The sequence below is a fragment of the Centrocercus urophasianus genome, unplaced genomic scaffold, assembly GCF_019232065.1.
Source record: "Centrocercus urophasianus isolate 14NV4802_14NV808 unplaced genomic scaffold, USGS_Curo_1.0 seq_14, whole genome shotgun sequence".
Taxonomy (NCBI): Eukaryota; Metazoa; Chordata; class Aves; order Galliformes; family Phasianidae; genus Centrocercus; species Centrocercus urophasianus.
This window is the reverse complement of record NW_024884586.1, coordinates 37287796-37307374: the sequence shown is the minus strand read 5'-3', so window position 1 is coordinate 37307374 and position 19579 is coordinate 37287796. Positions and strand designations below refer to the sequence as shown.

General features: G+C 42.4%; 1 protein-coding gene across 2 annotated transcripts in view; it reads left to right on the top strand.

The window, feature by feature from the left end:
• The first annotated feature begins 2023 nt into the window (after window positions 1-2023).
• Window positions 2024-19579, top strand: part of TTC7B (tetratricopeptide repeat domain 7B) — a 123502-nt gene continuing 105946 nt past the window's right edge. The window contains exon 1 of one of the 2 annotated variants that reach the window (XM_042814706.1): window positions 2024-2174. In XM_042814706.1, coding sequence (XP_042670640.1) covers window positions 2054-2174 — 121 coding nt within the window. In that variant the 5' untranslated portion in view covers window positions 2024-2053. Of the gene's footprint in view, window positions 2175-2439; window positions 2504-19579 lie in introns of those variants that run through there. The other variant, XM_042814707.1, reaches the window with a different exon arrangement.

Below are 19579 nucleotides of genomic sequence, written 5' to 3'. Positions count from 1 at the left end.
TGTTGGTTTTCCTCCTTTTATGCCTAAAAGAACCAATAGGTACAGTGTCAGGGATTTTTAGCTGTCATTCGTTTGCTGCCTCATTTTTCATTTAATTCTTTCATTTGACCATTAAAACTCAATTCTCTGATTAGTTCAATGTCCTCCAGATCTCCTGAAACCTCACTTACAACAAGGAATGTTCTATCACATCCTTCTCCTTTTGCTTCTGTTGCAGTACTAAATCTTCTTTCTGCTCCTTTCTATTTCTTAAACAGTACTCCCTTCTATTTCTTAAACACTGTTGTGTCCTGCTACTCTTTGTTTCTGTTTCACTTCTTTAAATTTGAAGTCTATGCTGCTTGAATTTGAACTGAAGCCTGCAAGTACTGTAACAGCAACTTGGGGAAAAGCCAGATAATATCTGAATTCTTTATTATTACATTTTCAGTAGCACTGGGAGTTAAAAGTAAATTAGCGGAAACACTGAGAAGAGCATTTGTTGCTACCTGGCATAGAGTTTTGAGAGCTGTCGTCTTTCAGCTGATGATAAAAACAAACAACAAACAAAAACCAGCAAACACCTGTTCCTAGTATTTGTGACACACACGCTAATGAGGGAATATTACAGAAATTTTGCTTTGTGGATAGCAGCTCTACCAATGCCCACAGGTGTGTTGCATTTACATTTAGATGAAGTATTTATATAAAGGTGGCTGGTGATGGTACTATTCCCCAAGAGTTTGAAGTTTATAACTCGTGGGGTTTGGGAAACAGTATTAAGGACAGGAGTTGACCTGTTCTCACAATAGGAGTGTGAAGTTTGCTCGACTTTGAGTTTCATGTATGATCTTGATGTTTCTGAAGTCTAAAATGCATTAGATCCAGAGCGATACAGTGTTTACAGCAGCACTGCACCCAGCCTGTGCTTTGAATGTCTGAGCCAGTAAGCAGTCCTCACAGGCTGAGGTGAATGCATATGCGTGCCCTTCTTTCTGTGGGTAAAGAGAATAAACTGTACAAGTCTGCGCTTGGATGTGGAGACATCTAAATAATATAAATTGGTTGTGTCTAGTGCCTTAGATTGCCCTGCATCCTGTGTAACTGGTTCTTCTAAAAGTGGGGTCTCTATCCTTATTTTGGGAAATATAAATGGCAATTGGCAAGAATAATCTTCAGTGCAGTCTTTGTGGTTTTGCTGCATGTTCCAGTACAAATCAGTTGAGACTGTTCTTCTGAGGTCTGGGTAAGTCTACAGAACTGCTGTGTCCTGTAGGTGAGGTAACATTTGATGCAGATGCATGGTATTTATTCAACTTGGTTTGCGGCTGTTTTGGTTCCACTCAGATGCTGCAATTCATTCCTTCTGTTAGAAAGTAGGGGACAGCATGCACGTGGTCCGGGCTTTTGTTATGTGTGTGCTGCTGTACCCCCTGCTTTTTTGGGCTTGAAGAGGTGAGCAGCCACTTGGGGAGGCTGGGCTGAGATCCGCCTCTGTGTAACTGGGTGTGAAGGCGTGGATCAAGCACCTGAGACAGCCAGAGAGTGGAGCGAGCAGTGTCTGCGTGGAAGTGACTAACATATCTTCCAAGGCCCTGAGGTAGACAGATGAGAAATTGCGAGGTGGGGAGGACCATTCAAGACAAAAATTGATCTACATATTATGGAACAGCCTAGGAAACAGGAGCGGTGTGTGTTCGCGTACGGTAGTAGGTGAACCGGTGAGACCGCCGGGTCTCCCCTTTTCCCCACGCGTGCCCGGGCTCCGTTCCCTGGGCTGTCATGGCGCCCGGCCCGCGTCCGCCCGCAGCGCGCTCCGCCGGCCCCGGCAGCCTCCTGAGGCCGCGGCCCCGCGCGGGAGCTGCGAGGCGGGGCCCGGCTCTGTTCCCGCTGCCGCCGGCAGGTGGCGCCGCCGGCGAGGAGCGCGGCGCTGGCCGCGGCCCTCGAGTTCCGCCGCTCCCGGCGCACAGGCGCCCGGTGCTGCCGCCGTCCTTTCCCCGCCTCCGCCGCCTCCTCCTTCCCGCCCGCTCCCGCCGCCGCGGCCCCTTCCCCGCCGGGACCCATCGGTCCGGCCATGGCCACCAAGAAGGCGGGCTCGCGGCTGGAAACGGAGATCGAGCGGTGCCGCTCGGAGTGCCAGTGGGAGCGGATCCCCGAGCTTGTCAAGCAGCTCTCGGCCAAGCTCATCGCTAACGGTGCGGGGCCGGGCGGCGGCGGGCGGGCAGGGCCGGGCGGAGCGGGGCGGCAGGCCGCGGCGGAGGGCCCGCGGCGGGGACGCCGGCGCCGGGTTCGGCAGGTGCAGCCGGCGCGGGGCCTGCGGGTATCGGGGAGCGGCGGGGCTCGGGGCCGGCGGAGGGGGCTACGAGAGCCGCCCTCCACCGTCGGTCGTGTTGGCGGCGTGGCCATCCGGTTCCCAGCGGCGGGATCCGCGCTCGGCGTGCGGGCTGCGGGCGCACATGTTGCCGGTGTGCGCGACGCCCCGCGTGCCCTTCTACCTGTGATTCCTGCGCTGCTGTGCGTGGCCGTAAGTAGCGCGTCTTACGGAGGATTCCGCTCCCGCGCTAAAAAGCAAAGCCTCGGCAGTGCGGTGCCCCTTCGTTTTGTTTCGCGTTAAAAACTGTGAATGACTTGCTTAGTCCTTTGTTTTGTATACATACATCGCTTTTAAATGCTCGGATAAAGGAGATGAAAAGCTGCTTTTCCTTCTGAGGTGTGGGAATGGATAGCGAACTGGGAGATGTTCTTCTCTTTGGCTGCAGTTCCTGAGCTTGTTTCGTTCTGTGCTTGGGAAAAGACGTGGGGATGATGGCATCTGAGCTCACTCGGCTGAGGGCGTTGGGCCTGAGGATGTTTTTAGGGAGAAGTCAGTTCTGGGGAGACAGATCCTAGTGTGGCTGCAGTGCTGCTAACAGGAGAGAGGGTGGGCTGAGAGCTGGTGGCATCGTGGGCAGCTGCAGGGGCTTCATTCATGTGTGCAGGCAGAGGGAAAGCAGTGTGGTTTGGGTCTGTGGAAATGCAGATTGAAAAGCAGAAGCCTGAATCAAAATAAAAGGGAAGAGAGAGAATTTAAGGCTGTTGGGTTGCGAGTAGATGGACTTAGATACGTTGGCCTTAGAAACAACTGAGTGATGATCCTGAAACACGATAGTATTATACTGGTTAAAAATAAGCATGAGATGAAAGGTGTTATCTTTAGTTTAAGAACGTGCATTGTTCAGTTGTGTGGACTACTTACAGATCGGTTCAAGTAAAGATGTGCTTTTTGGCTGCCTGGATGAGAAGAGCATCTCCGGTTTAAGACACATGAAGATATCTCAGACAGGTAGGGACAGATGGGCAGAGGATATCACTGTCAGTTTTCAGTTTATCTGACCTGAGTGCTTCTTACTCAGCAGAAGCACATCAGAGAAGATGAAATTACTGTACACTTCAGTGAGTATCTTGTTATGGTACCTTCCAGATTCTGAACCAGTTAAAGTACGTAGGATTAGAGCATTTTCTGGTATTTAAAACATACAAAAGTATCATCTGTGTATTTCCTCTCTTTCTGGTAGCATAGAAATGATTGTATCAATATCCAAGGCTTCCAAATTCTAGTTAAATGAGAGGAATGCCCATGGTAAGTTAAGTGATAACAATGCTCCTCTTCTAATGGAGTAAGGCAGAAAGAGTATTTAATGAAAAGAATTCAATGAAGTATGTGCCTTTGCTGTTGAGGGTATCTAAATCTGCAGGTCTATGGGCTGGGTCTGGGTGTAGCTAATAGGCTGAAGGCCAAAGTTATCAGCTGGAGACACTAGAGAGAGGCAGGGCCTCTGTTCCATCTGTGGAGATGCATGAACTGAAAGATGTTTTGATGCACATCCTGAGAACTTCACTTACTCCTTCTGCAGCAACGCTCAGTTTTGCAAATCGGCTGGGGCCTGGTAGCAGAAGATGCTTTTGGCTAAACATAGAACAGTTTGCTGTAAGAAGGTTGTGAACAAGAAAGAAAGGAACAGAGGGGAAAGAGTTTTCATTCTGTCGTTATATTTTTTATTGTGTGAGATTGGCTCTCGCTTTGGGATGCTGGAGCATTTGAATGGGCTGTGAGTATTTCTGGGAACAGTGCTGACTGCTGTTGGACACAAAGGGGAAGGATCTTTTGGGGAAGCTGTCTTATAATCCCTTTGTTCCTATGCTGTTTCAACAGAGTAGTCTGTTAATTCTTTACTCCTCCCGTTTGGAAACTGACCATTTGTGGGTGAGAGAACTGGACAGAAATGTGACGAGACCACATTATTATTTGGACTGTCTCACATGGGCTCAGTGTTTTTCCCGTATCAAGCCCTCTTGAAGCCTGCAACCTATTAAGGAAGAAATAACCGTGGCAGCTCCCAGGGTGAAGCTTGTGTGTATGCATTAGGCATTGTTGTGGAGAAGTGTGGTGCAGTATTTTGAGTGGGCTTAATTATTGCCTTGGTGGTTCTGCTCTGTGCTACCAATAGCTCTTATCTCCTCTTAAAACTGGGGGTTCGAAGCCAGTGGTTCAAATGTAAATGACAGCTTATGTAGGAATTCAGTTGCACAAAAATGGCACTTACTGGAACTATTTTTTGTACCTGGATTATTTCTGAAAGGCTTTATAAACTTTCAGAGAGCTTTCTGATAAACAAGGAAGAGAAATGTTAATGGAGTCATCACTGCCTTTGGTATTCCATAAGTAATAGTTGCAGCTTGGATCATAGAAAATGCTCTATGACTAGCATTGGTTTTACACAAGGATAAATAGATGAAAGAAAAGTCTTTAACCTCACTCACAATTGTTGGGCACGGAGCCAGTTTGTACTACATTTCTCCTCATCAGGTCCGGGACTCAGCAGCAGTAATAACGCTCATGCTGTGTAACACAAATCTGTCTGAGCTCTTGCTTCATCAGCACACTCAGGAAAGGTCAGGCAGAACTGTGAGTTGAGGTGGGTTCTCCCTGGCTGACAGCAGGCACCCACCCAGCATCTGTGCAGCTCCGTTCCTTAGGGGAGCTGAGGCAGACCATAGGATAAATGGAAAAAGATAAGGATGTTGCGTACAAATTTCTACTGTGGGCAAAACAGTCTTGATTTGGGAAAAATTAATTTGTTGGTTAAAATAGATTCGTCAGTGATAAACAGAAACTCAGACCCTGTAAGAAAACTTTTCCTCCTGCCTTTTCCCAGGCTCAGCACAGTTGGTGGGGGCAGTTCCTCTCTGCTCTTCCTTCCCATGTTTCTTCTTTGCCCTGGTGCAGGCAGAGCCCTTCAGGGAAGCATCTGCTTCAGCTGGGGCTTCCCACAGACTGCAGCCCTTTGGGGCACATCTTCCTGTTCCATATTCTGGCTGAGCTGCAGTGACATCTGCTCTGGCACCTGGAATACCTCCTCCTACTGTGACCTTGGTGTTCCCTCTGCTGATTGTTGCTCTTTCTGTTCCCTTGTCTTTGTTGGTTTACTTGTTGGTTGTTTTTGGTGTTTGTTTTTTTTTGCTCTTCCTGAGTACATTTTCCCAGAGATGCTGCCAGCTTGTGCTGCAGCGGGTCCACTGGTCCCAGCTGTGTCTGGCCTCCTCCCACAGGGGCCATCCCTGCAGTCCCTGTGCTGCCAGCACCTTGCCACCTGCACCCCATGTAAAGGGATTTATAAAGCTTGCAGCAGCTGCCATAGAAATCACTGTGCTGCTCTCAAGCTGACAGAGGTGAGGCAGTGGGCTGGCTGTGGGCTGCTTGGTTGTATCAAAGATGCCTGTCTTCAAAGTCCACATCCTGAATGTGACTTATTGAATGAAATGGAAACAAACCCCAAGTTGCTAGAAATAAAATTGAAAGTAGTTTTCACTAAGGAAGCTTTGTGTGTGTTCCCCAGTAGTTTAACTAAGTGGAAAAAAGAAAAAGTTCTTTCTAAGAAGGTGACCTAAACTTTGTTGAGTTTTGCGTGCCATAGCAAATAAACAGGATGGTGGTGAAGTGCTATGCTGAGAGTTAGCAAAAGGTCCAAGTATGCAATTGCTTGTTCTCGGGTTATTGGAGTAAACAAAATAGTACGTGTTGAACACCTCATATTATTCAGAATGTATTTTAAAATGTGCCCACAATTGGAAGGCATCAGCTGTGCAAATCTTTTCTATTTGAGACCAATCTGAACGGGCTACTTATTAAATAGAGGTCTTAGCATATAGGAGAAACATGCACAACTTTGTCTTGCTAAATTTGATTGGCATCAAAACCTTGATTGTATGCATGAAGTGCAGTATGCTGTAAGGGACTTTTTTTTTTTTAATTGAAAAACTTATTTTTTAAGAGATCTTTAAACTTGCTGTTCTCAGATATTGGGAAATAAGATTTATGAAATACCAGTGATGATTTTTTCAGTAAATTCAGTGCAACATGTTGATCTTACAGGTGTATTTTATTGCAGAATTCATGTTGATGAGGACTTGTTTTTGTTTGTTTTGGGTTTTTTTTGGGGGGGGGGGGGGTTCTTTTTAACTTGTGCAGTATTTTTGGTGAAATTGCTGTGACCTTCATGGTTCTGGGAATTGGGGTTGTCAGATTGCCTGGGATGTGGTGGAGTTCAAATGTTAATTTTGGAAATTGGTGGTCACATTTCCAAGCTGCTTTAAGTCACAAATATGTGATGAAACAGTCGCATCTGAAGGGAAGTGGCTGCGATGGGCATCTACATGAAGGCTGCAGCTGCTCAGGGTGTTCTCAGAACATCAGTGCTCAAACATTTGCTTTCCTTCCTTTGAAAACGCAGTGAGGAAACCTTGGGTCGGTTCAGAGGCAAGCTGAATGGATGAAATAAATAATCTGTGAATGAGCAGCAATGCTTCCGGCCGTGTAGTGTTGCAGCAGTCAGAACGTGACCTTGCTCAAGTTCAGTGAGATCTGTATCTAAAAAGGCGCCGAGGAGGTGAATTCATGACGTTCAAGTGAGGGAGAGTGATGTACATCTGCAGAAACCTTCACTGATGCAAAATGCTGCATTTCTGTAGTGGGAGAGAGCATGCCCCAGGAGTTTGTTGATCTATATGCTACCAAGAGCATTGTGACATTGCCATGAAAATAGAACATTACCTATAGCTACAAGTTTGCTGATGGAAATACACCAACCTTTTAATGTGCTGCTTGCTTGCTTGCCGTTGAATTTACTATCTTACTCCTCCATTTTCTTTGGTTTGTTTGTTTTTTTTTCTCTACCTTTTGTTCTTGGCAGCTTGTTTCTGTCGTTTGTCTTTCTTCCCCTTTAGGCTTGCAGAGTAAGGGAGCAGAGAGGAGTTAGGAGTGACTGAAAGCAAAGGTCAAGAAGTATTTTTCTTGTTTATTCTTTGCTTGTCACTTTCTGTGCTTTTTCTTTCTAGATCTAAGATCCAAATAAGAACTAACAGTAGAAACATCTTACCAGTTTTCATTTGTTTTGCTCTCTTGTAAAATGTAAGACCTCAGATATATGTTTAAAGCTTATCCTCACAGTAACCCAGGGTTTTCTAAACCTCTTAGGACTCTTGCCCTACTTAGGTGTTTATCAAATTTGTTTGTGTGTTTTGTACATACAGTTTGAAAGCAGTTTATGCATGCAAAGCTTTCTGAAGAGGGCTGCGCCTCTCACGGAGAAGCTTGCAGAGCGCAGTGTGACATGCCTTCTGCTTTCCCACACAATGCACTCCTCTTGTATTCTCTGCTGTATTTACAGAACAAACATTCTAAGGACACACATTTTTCTGAATGAAGAGTAAATGTGGCAGCACTTAGATGTGTTGCCTTATTTTTGACAGACAGCTTTGTTTCTTCAGATAGCCAGAGGTGTTACAACAGCACGGGTGATGATGTAGACCTGCTGCTTGTATTCCAAACGGCTTATCATCTGGTAGAGAAAGTGCTGGCCTAGGCAGCCCAATTTCACAAGTAGCCAAGCTGGTCTAACACCTTACTGCTGCTGCTGGAGGTGTTCTTCCTGCTTTGCACCTTCCCGGTGCAGTTTCTCCTCTTACGTGTTTGTGTCTCTCCCTTGTGTTGGAGAACAGCAGAGGCGGCACTTACTGTGCTGGGCCAGCAGAAAGCCATCTGCCCTGGTCTGGTTTAGCTCCTGGCTGCTTGAGCTGAACCACCTCTGGGGGCCTGCTGAGGGTAGCAGCAGGTGGAAAAGGATGGCAGCCACAGCCAGCAACGGGCCGAGCAGAGGGAGAGGTTTTCCTCTTGATCACTGCACTGCCAGTGGTCTTTCCATTGTGTGGAAGTGCAAAATTGGTCTGAACAGAGTCAACTTGACGCTGCTGGGTGTGCGGAGCTACTTGCCATTTGTGTTGATCTGTAAGAAATTCCGTATATTATACATGTAGCTGTTTGAGAAACATCCTTTATCACTACTAGCCTTGGGTTAGCTACGCTGTTTCTTTAAAAGTTATAAGAAAGCTTGACTCTGTGTGTTAAAGCTGCCACAGATGCCTTTCAGTTAACCTCAAGGGTTAAAGTTTAGCTTAACTCTTCAATAGAAAAATAAGTATATTAGCAGAAACTCTTGGTCGTCAACACCACTTCTATTTGAAATTTATGTGTATGGTGGTAGAAAGTGGGTCAGAAGATCCTTAACCGTGCCAAATCTGGGCTGTTCCTCAATCCCCCATATCTGTCTTGTATGTAAGCAAATTTAAAAATTCAATGGTAACATTCTCTGCAGTTTTGTCTGCATTGAACACTATTTAATTGGTGATCTAATCAGGAGCAATTGGATACAACAACCGGATAAAAAGCAGTGTGGCAGGATGTCTGTGAATTGGAGGATGTCTGTCTGGTGGCACAACATTTGTTGGTGGCAAAACCTTTAATCATTAGTTTTTGCTGTTTACTTTTTGTCTTTTTTTTCTGTCAGCACACCTGTGACAGTAAGCTACTCTGATTAGAGATGTTATCAGTTACTCTCTTGCTTCAGGACATGCTGCAAGAGTTTCTGCAGGTTCCCAGCCTGCTATATATTATAAAATCCATAAAATCTATGATACTGTAGCAGGAAGAAAGCTTTTACGTTAAGCACTCAGTTGTTACTAAGTTTGTCACCCACTGTAGTATTCTGAAGATATGGCATGTTAACAGAGATTAAACAAAAATTCTAGTTTTGAGGCAGCTGTTCTTCCACAGCTGATGTTTCTGCTACGTAACATGTAAAAGGTGATAAAGGAAAGGAAGAGTTTTGAGCAGTGTGCTTGTATGTCTGCAAAAGAGAGGATCAGGACTTGATTATAGCATATATTTGGGGGTTGTTTTTCATAGTGAAGGTAGGTCTTCATCTGCACTGAAAGAAAAGAGGAAATAAGAGAGGACTTTCATGGGACAGTATTTGCAAGATTGTTTAAGTAACTGAAGAGTTGTCTTTTTACCTGTAATCAGAAATTGCACTTAGTTCTGTTTGTCTGCCTCAGCTATCTGGGTTAGAGCTTCCACTTCAGAGGGAAATCTCTTTACCAGAATGGGGAGAAATATTTTGCATTAATCAAGGCTTTAAGGGGTTTGTTTTAGAGCCAGATTGAGGGAGAAGCAAAAATAAGAGACAAAAAACTTCAAAACAGCAGACAGAATTTTAAAAAGTTGCTAAAAGATGCTTTTTGTCTTAAAAGTTGTAATTATTTATCTGAGACAAGCATCTCTGATAGTGACAAGCACAGGTTATAAACTTCCAAATATTGAAGCTTCCCTGATGGGCCATGTGGGGTGGAAAGAGGACAAGCTGAGGTTGCTTTCTGTGGCTGTCTGGCACTGGTAGGTGGTGAAGAACTGTCTCATCTCCTGTAGTGGGTAGCAGAGGCTCATCTTTGTGCTTTTGACTGAGCTTTGGGCATTGGATCAACCTCTGGAAGAAAAGCACCCCGCTTCTGGCCTGGCAGCTAACATGACTAACATGGAGAGATGGCCAGGCACTGAAGAAGCAAGATCCCTAACTGATGAGGTTTAGGAGTAAGGAAATGAGCTTGATGGATGCAAAGCTGGGTAGAGTCAGGATCTCTTCTATCTTTTCATTCTTCTTTTTTGTCAGCTACTTTTTTTCCTTGACTTGCGAGAACAGAAGCTGAATTATGTTGTTGTCATCTCAGATTTGCTGCCACGTAGCTGTTTTGTAGAGCATGGATGAAGGGACTCTGCCACTGTGATGTGGTCTGGTTTTGCTGTCCATTTAGGTATTCCCAAGGGTCTTCTCCTGCTTAGGAGCAACAGGAAAAGTGGCTTCTCCTTTAAGACAAAATATGACAAGAAGCAAGATGAAAAGGAATTTCTATCTGCCACGATATATGCTTTTCCTGTTTTCCAAGTCCTTTTTTGATTGCCTTTGTAAGCTAAACTAAATATAAGTAGGAAAAAGCTATTTTAAAAATCATTTTCCCTTGGTATGATTCCTAGAAGAAAATCTGCAATCAAATACAGACACATACTTTCTTTTCCCAGTTAAACACACAAACATCATAATCATGATGGTGAAAATCTTGCTTGCCATACTTCTTGCTCCCACATCTTGGATACAACCTATGTTATCTTTTCTTCTTCTCTGGAGTGTGTTTGCAGAAGGGCAGTGAAGCTGTGCTGGGTCTGGAGCCCAAGTTTTATGAGGAGCGGCTGAGGGAACTGGAATTGTTCAGTCTGCAGAAGATGAGGCTTGGGGGAGGCCTTATCACTCTACAACTCCCTGAAAGGAGGTTGTGGCGAGGTGGGGGTTGGCCTCATCTTCCAGGTAACAGCGATAGGAGCAGCAATAGCTGCGCAGAGAGGTGGTGGAGTCATTGAATCTGGGGGTGTTTAAGGAAAGAGTAGCTGTTGTACTGAGGAACGTGTTTTAGTTGGGAAATACTGGTGGTAGGTGGACAGTTGGACTAGATGATCTTAGAGGTCTTTTCCAAACTTTGTGATTCCTGATTCTATGAGTCTTGATCTTAGAGGTCTTTTCCAAACTTTGTGATTCCTGATTCTATGAGTCTTAGCTTTGTGTTGCACTTGATTGAATGGGCCAAGTTTAATTTAAGTATTCTACACATATCAATAATCTAGATGATGAATTGTGGTTGTCCTGGTTTGATATTTACTGTTCTGATCATCTTAATACTTCACAAAACCTGAGACCCAGAATTCTTTTTTAAATGGCAGAAAAATAACGTAGTTTGAAATTGTTGAAGTTTTTCTAATGTGTGCCCTCGTGTTTGTGGTTGTGTTGCTGTAGGAGAAAACTTGCTTAATTTGTAAGCGTATGTACAAATATTCTAGGATTCTGTGATATTTTTCTTCAAGTTTGGGATGTCAAAGAAGATAATTGCATAGATGCTGTAGAACAGCACAGTAGAAGGGTTCCATTCTCCCTGTGCTTTAGAGTCAGAGGAATGAGTTACCGTGTATAATGAAAGGTGCTAATGCATAGAATTAAATGTCTTTGAACAGCTGACAGTGTATATTGTGCTTCTGGTTTCCATGTGTGTAAGGCTGACCAGATGAGATCCCACTGGATTCTGCTTTGGATCAGCTGCAGTTAGCCAGTATAACCTCCAGAGGCCCCTTCCCTCCTCAGTCATCTGATGGTTCTGTGAATCCTTACTACCTAAGATTCAGTGATAAAATTAAAAGTAGCACATTTGTGTCTACATGTTATTTTACATACATTTTCTTTAATGTAAACCTTCATATAAATGCAACATTTAGCATTCAGTTTAATGTATGTAACTTCTGGTTAGAGTTACATGTATGGGTACCTGAGACTTGCTAACATTCCTTGTCAGGTGCGGCCATTGCTCTTTATGGGCTACATAGGTCACAAACAAAACAAATGTCTTTAAGTGTATGGTCAATTATATTCAGAAACATGAGTTTTATGCCACTTCTGCTAGGTGAACATGAAATCAGCTCTGGATCCAACATTTCCAGATCCTCCTCTTTGGAAGAAAGCTCCATTTCAGAGTGGTCTTCTTAATAAACATACTGTGAGATGTCATGAGATTTTTCTTCAGCTGTTCTTACAGAAACTTTGCTCAGAGAAAGCTGGAAATCTCACACGTTCTCATTACCCCTTTGGTGCCTTATTCACCTACTTTTTTTCCTTTTTCTTTTTTCCCATTTTTGGCATTCTGGAGTGAAGAGTTGAGGTGGTGTTCTCCCCCCCTTCTTTCTTGCTCCGTTTTGACAACTCCCCACTTCATCTAGTTGATCTCCCCTATTTCGGTGTCTTCATTTTCAACTAATGATAACGGTGATCTTTCAATTTCAACACTTTAAGATAATTAATTATTCTGTTTAAGAGTCTGAAATATGTTACCTGAAACACTGGAGATTTTGTTGGGAAGAAGGTGAAATGATGCAATATGCTTTAGATTTGTTATCTGCTTACTTACAAGGAAAGATTAATTCCTGCTTGGCTGGTCACCTCAGATTCTGTAGCTAGTTTGCTCTGTTTTCTATTCCTAAATACCTTCTATTCAAATTCATATCCTCAGGGTTTGAGTTTGAGCCTCTTTGCTTAAATCTTTGTAGTAAGAGATTTTATCTTAATTCTGCACATTTTTCTTGCAGCTGCATAGTTTAGAAGATGGTGAAACGATACTAAAAATACTTCTTTTAAACTATGATCATTTGGCATCTAAAAAAGAAAACACTCATTCTTGGTTGTTTCCTGCCCCATGCTCTATCTGGCTTTAGATGTTGAGCTTTGTAAGGTGTAACTATTTTTGTTAGCACAGGATTGTGGATCTTGCTGGTGTTCCACAGCAGTTCACTGCAGATGTTGAGGTGTGGAGGAATGTTGTGTGCAAAGAGGCTTGATACCAGGAGCTGGGCTACTGATGACCTCTGCCAGAGGGGGTTGGCAATTGCAAGGGGCACTTCCTTGTGGTATTAAAAATACAACTGAAGTAAAATAATTATTGTGTCCTTCTAAATTTTATGTTTTCTGCATGAATGTTAAGAACCGTTTAGAAGACACAAAAATAGTAGTTGTGTGGCCTAGATAACGTTGTTTGTTTTTTTTTTAATCTAAGACTAGTGAACACTAGTGAACTACCACAGGAGAAGTAATAGTTTAACAAAGCAGTTATTTACTACCCAGTAAAACAACAGGTAGCAGATTGATTCATTATATTGGAAGCACTTAATCATTCACTATTTTTATCTTGGCGTACTGCGGAATTAAGAACAATGTTTAAGTCACCTGTTGGAAAAGGATTCTGCAGGCAAGAGAAACAGCTCCTGTTCTGTATTCAGTTCTTGTTCCAACTGTTACTGTTTGAGCTGTGTTCAGTGCAGCCGTTCTTTACCTTTTCTCCTAAATGTACTCGTAGAGAGGAATTTAGCAAGAGGAGTTCCTGCCACATAGACTGCTAACAGTCCCTCTGTTCTTTAGCAAACACCTTGAGGTTATGGTAGCATTCTTCAGAAGACTGATTGTGTTTTATATTTTATCATGTAATTCAGTGGAATGCTGAAGATAGACATATCAAGTCTTAAACTAACAGCAGTAAGTATTCTTCATCGTCCATGATCCAGGATAAATGAAGAATACACCTTATAATTCTGTTTTCTTTTCTGTAAATGCTTTGGATCTTGTTATAAGAACAAGAATTATGTTATGATAAGAATTCTCCTTCAAAAAGTAAATGGTAAAACTCAAATTACAGAGCAGCTGCCATGATATTTTTAGCTACTGCCTTACAAAGATATGTTAGTGTTGTTTTGTTCTCCTGTCTTTATGCCAGCCTTTATTCTTGTTTTTGAGGTGGTCAAGGTTAATATGTATTACAGAAAGGGATAACTGTGCTCACGCAAGGTTCTTCTCAAGATGCTTTGTATGAGCATATCTGAGCTGAAAGAAAACAGTTGGCTTGTCTAGAAGCATTCAGTTTTTTTGCTTTTCCTTTCTGTGTTAACAAGCATGGGTTATTTTACCTAAAGCATCCTTCAGTTTGACTTGGGTTTCTGAGGTGTTCAGACTTGTCTCTCATTATAATAGACTTGTTTTTGGACAGGTTCCCTAGGGCAGCAGGCACAGCCCCAAGCTGCCAGAGTTCAAGCAGAGTCTCAACAATGCTCTCAGACGTAGAGTTTGAATTTTGGGTGATGCTGTATGGAGCCAAGCTTGGACTCGGTGATCCTCGTTGGTCCCATCCCTTCCAACTCAGGACATCCTGTATTCTATAGTTATAGCAGAGGATTTCATATTAGAAAAGTGGGTAGCATCAGTGATTCTGTGGGGGGCAATCTGGGCCATCCTTCCTCACTGAGGAAATGTTCTGCTTTCAACTGTGATGCATAGTGTGGTTATTATTGATGGACTCTTTATCAGAAAAATGTATGAATATCCTCCTTTGATTTTATATTGATCTATAAGTATCTCAGTTTTCTGAAGGTGACAAACCAGTTTCAGTATATGAAAACCCTTTACAAACAGGTTTTCCTTCTGAGACAAACCTACTTAGATGAAACAAAGCTATGCTTCAAGGTGTGTAATATCTTTTTTGCAGTTTAATTGTTAATGATGTGTTTCATAGAAGAATGTAATCTAGATAACTCATTGTGCTGAAAGATAAACCAAGCTTTTCCTCAAACTTTACTTACATTATTTCAGGATTACTTAAGGCTTATTCAAAACTGATTGAAATCCATAGAGCTATGGTATAACAGTAAATGGTTTGTTTTAGAAATGTCCATCTAATTGGAACTTGGAACCTTCATGGTGCTTGTAATAATCTTTCTTACTTGCACGGGACAATTGATAGGTCTCAAGCTAATGCTTTGTCAATAGAGCCTTCTTTCAGACCTACTTTAGTTTAAAAATTTACTGCCAGTTTCTCGCCCTGAATCACTGACTTAACAAATAAGTGTCTCAATTAAAACGAAGTCCTGCTTTGCAGTGTTTTTTATGATTTGCATTCTGTGATGAGTTGTCTTCTCATGTTAGTCATCAGCAACTGTGCACGTGGAACAGTTCTGTGATGAAAGCCAGTCTGACAGTCACTGCTCCTCTCACGTTCGATAGCAATGGTACAGGGAAAGGGGGGTGTTGTGCCATATGTGGATGACCTGGAATAACAGTTTCTGTTTTGATGCTTGATCAGATCTATGTATAAGTTGCAGCTGTTGTTTTCTCCTCTCCCATCTTTCCTCTGAAAGAAAGCATGTGTAATTTGTGTTGCTGCAGTGTGACTATCTCTAGCTAGCATATGGATTGTTAGCTTCCTTAACTTGCACCAGTGATGGGAACAAAATATCTGGGTATTGTAGACTACTTTGATTCCCATGTTCAGGTGTCGGGATGGTTTCTGAGTATACACCAGCATGAAGGCTTAAGGCTTTAAAGCTTTGGTCTTGCTTGTCTCTTGTTAGAGATGGCACTTTTTGAAAAGACATTTTCAGAGAGAAGAAACTGAGGGTAGAGGGGCTAGTGTGGGAAAAGGAGAAGGGATAGAAAATTTTCTAGAGGCAACACAGAATCACAGAATGATCTGGGTTGGAAGGCACCTTCAAGATCATCTAGTTCCAACCTGCCTGTCACAGTCAGAGATTAGACCAGATTGCCCAGAGCCTCATCCAGCCAGGCTTTGAACACCTCCAGGAGTGGGGCATCCACAGCTACTCTGGGCAGCCTATGTCAGCACCTCACCACCCTCTGAGTGAAGAATTTTTTTTCTTCAGGTTCTGGAAGGCTGCTATGAGGTCTCTCTGGAGCCTTTTCTTCACCAGACTCAACACCCCCCATTTTCCTCAGCTCATATTTGAAGTAAAGGTGTTTCAGGCCTCTGATTATCTTTGTGGCCTTCTCTGAACCCCAACGGGTCCACGTCCTTTGTGTGCTGGCGGCCCCACAGCTGCATGCAGCTGCAGGTGGGATCTCACAAAGGTGGAGCGGAGCGGTACGATCTCCTGCCTTCCCCTGCTGATCACACTGCCTTTGTTGCTGCCCAGGATACATGTGGCTTTCTGGTCTGCAGGTGCACATTGCCAGCTAATGTTGAGCCTCTCATCAACCAACACTTCCAAGTCCTTTAGTAACAGGGATGGTTCAGTGCTGTATAGGAGTCCTCATGCCTCAGGGAATGCATTTTTCTCATGTAGCAGGAAAAGGGTTTTTTTTTTTTCTTTCTTTAATGTCTAACTCTTCTTCAAGTTGTCTACTAATCAATCTAATGTAACCTTTCAAAACTAGTTGTTTCACATGCTTCAATGACAATTTCGCAATTTGTATGAACAAAATATCTCGTCCAGCTCTTGTATGGTTTTCCCATGTGGGGTTATCTTTTTTTTTTTATTTTTTTTATTTTTATTTTTAATAGCCTGTCCTTCCATGAAGAAACTGTTGTATTTGACCTAAAGAAATGCATGTGATGGGAGGGTAGGCCAGGACTATTGAGACGTGCTAAAAAGGAATGCATACAGGAGGGAAGTCTAAGTTTCTTCTTTGGCATTTTACATTATACAAGTAATTCTTGTACTTGAAGTGTTGAAGAATGTCAGTGGTTGACCTTACTGTTTTGATAGATATAAATCAGGGAGAAATTATCTACTTAAGTATCAACCTTTTAAAGCTTAAACATTTTGACATGTTTGTATCCACTTTTTAGCCACTACTTTGCTTTAAAAATACAATTAAGCAGAATTCATCCCAGTTGTTCCTCTTCAAAGTAGGATGTTATTGTGCTGACATCAAGTATTATTTTCAAGTCCCACTCTTACTTTTTCTTCCTCTTTTAAAGCGTCAAGAGGCTCATAAACAGAAATTGTGTACTGAGTGAGAGCACTCGGGAGTATTCCAAATATTATTAGTAAAATGCCTTTGCTGAAAGGACTTTTCAGTGCCTATTCTTTGTGAACCAAATAGTTGCATCCTGCTCTGAGAAATGGTTCTGTGGGTTTGGAGTGATCTCTGTGTCCCTTTCACACAGCTGATTAGGTTCTTTACACCAAATTCTAACCTGAACTGAAGCATTGCTACGTAAAAGCAGTTAACTTTTCTGTGCAAGCAGTTTACATGCTTTGATTTCCAGAGAGGTGGAACAGCTAGAGAAGGTTCAGTCTTCCAGAATGGGATGTGAAATCTATCTGAGCAGGGTAATAATAGGCATAATACCTGATTTATTTTTAATTTGTTTATAGTAATGCAGTGGGCACTGCTAATGAAATGTGGAATTTGGTATGATATGATATGTAACAAAGGGGATTTGATATGATGTGATATTGATTTGATATGTCAGATCTAGATTGGGTGCATTTCATATCTTGCAACTTGAAAGTGAAGCTATGCAACCCAAGCTATTGATATTTATCAGCTGCACTAAGATTCATGTCTGAAGGAAAAGCAAGAACATGCAGAAAACAAATCAAACTATAACAAAGTAGTGGCTCAGTGTCTTTAAAGAAAGTAAACCAATCTTATTTAGGTGTTAGTCAATATTTCTGTATAGATAGTGAAGGAATTAGAAACGTGTGCAGTTGCAGAGCAACGTTCTTACTGGGATTAGAGATGTGATGGGTTAGCACGTGTGATTTCCTGGACTGGGAGAAGCTCAGAGACATTGCCAGTGTATTAATGAGTTTGAAAGGGAAATGCAGTGCTTAGCTGAGGATGAAACTGGTAAGAGATATAAAGAGCAACAAGGAGGTCTTAATTTGAGTATGGTAGCGGTAAAAGGAAGATCAGTGTTTTGGTGTTCTGTGGGGTTTGGAAACCAAATGACAAAATGGATGCCCATGGTACCCTTATGCTGCTATCTGTACTGATGAGGCTGGTTCCTCAAGCAGTGGTAGAGACTCAGATGCAGCTTGGGGAAATTTAGTGTTTCTCTGTTAGTCACTTGTGACACCATGTCTGGAATTCTGCATCTAGTTTTGGGCTTCCTAGAATGAAAAGAATGTTGGTATAGTGGAGTGAGTACACCAGTATGACAGGATGGAGTGCGTGGCCTTTGAGAACAGCTGAGAGCCAATTTTACTAAATCTTAGAAAGCTAAAAGGGGACCCTTCTGCTGTCATCTCTCCTTCACCCCTTGACTACGAGGTGTAGCCTATTCTCAGAATTGCACAGCGAATTGTAAATTGCTTCAAAAATTCCTGGACATGCACTGGTAACACTAAATTTATGGGAACAACCTGTGTCCTTCTCTACTTTTATTTCTTCAGGGGATTTCAAACTTAAGGTATAGTTTATCAGAAGAAACTTCAAATCGTAGGAGCTTTGATTGCTTGTCATATTAAAAATAGCAACTGTGCAAAATGCAGATAGGAGAAGTGTAGTGCGGAACTATGATCTGAATAAGGTAAAGTTTGCCTTCAGTGTTGTGTGCTCTAGGCTGTATGTAAAATACTGTAGTGTACAAATAGTCTTTACATTTCTCAGAACTTACATTTGACAAATTGACATTTTTTGTTTTGCTTTCTTAAACTGTCCTTAAGTATCAGATGTTTTAAATGAAAACCTTTTCAGTCAGGATTTGTGAAGTGGTGAACTTCTTTGTCATGTCACAGAAATTGTATGCTGGACTTTCAGATGCATGTCAAACCGTCAGTTGCTTGTTAGTACAGCTGAACAGCTATAAATTTTGCCATGTGAGCATTGAATAGGCACATAAAAGCTTTCTTTTAGTTGGCCATTTGTAGCTAATGCAGTTTTATTATTATCTTGTAGGTATATTGTTGAATAACACTGTTTGCTTTGGGCTGGGAATCGGGTGCCTTTAATACTTATTTGAAAGATACTGAGTGCCACTGCTTTGTCGAGTGTTTCCATAGTAATGATGCTCCAGGGAAATATTTCACTTTTTCATTCTTTATCTTCTAAGAGACCAACATTTTCGATAGGGTAAGTCAAAGCTGTGTGCAGAGGGCCTCGTCATTGTGAGGGCAAATTGAAGGGGGAGGAGCGCAGTTTAGGCAAAACAGAACACTTGAGAAGGTATAAAGGTGTTCTTAAAAGAAATACAGATTAAAGCATGACACTTTAAATTACTTGATGCAGTCTGGTCTAAAGATGAGATGTCCACCAAAATTATCAGGAGAAACTCTCTGTGGTGGGCAGAGGAAGGGAATTGTTACTGCAAACCTGAGTCATGAGTCTGGCAACTGTTCTGAAAACCTGAAAACTAAGCAGGCTGATAACCAGGCTGCATACATGGATTGTCTCATCTTCATCTGGAAGCTGAGATCTTTCCGTTCTGCAGTACTGTTTAAACAATTAAACATGAGTGGGTACAGTTTAGAACACATAAATGTCCAGATCACCATGGATATAATTACCAGAACATCAGATTGAAATTGTAAATGGAAAAATAACAAATCCCTTGATACCTCTGCTATTTGGTTGGTCTCTGAAGCTCTCTTGGTGAAATTTAGAAATTTTAGATTTAAAAATCAGCAGCAAGCTCAAGTTTTCATGGAAATTTTTTTCTAGACTTTTGTCTTTTCAGTTGATAAGCCATTACAGCACAGAACTGATCTTTGTAGCTTACTGTACATTGGCACTGTACATAGGGCACATATAGTAGTCCAACAGGCACAGTACTGAGACTTGCTGTACTTAAATACAAGCTAATGTTGATGCATTTATACTTGCTGAAGGAAGGTTTTTCTCTGGTATAT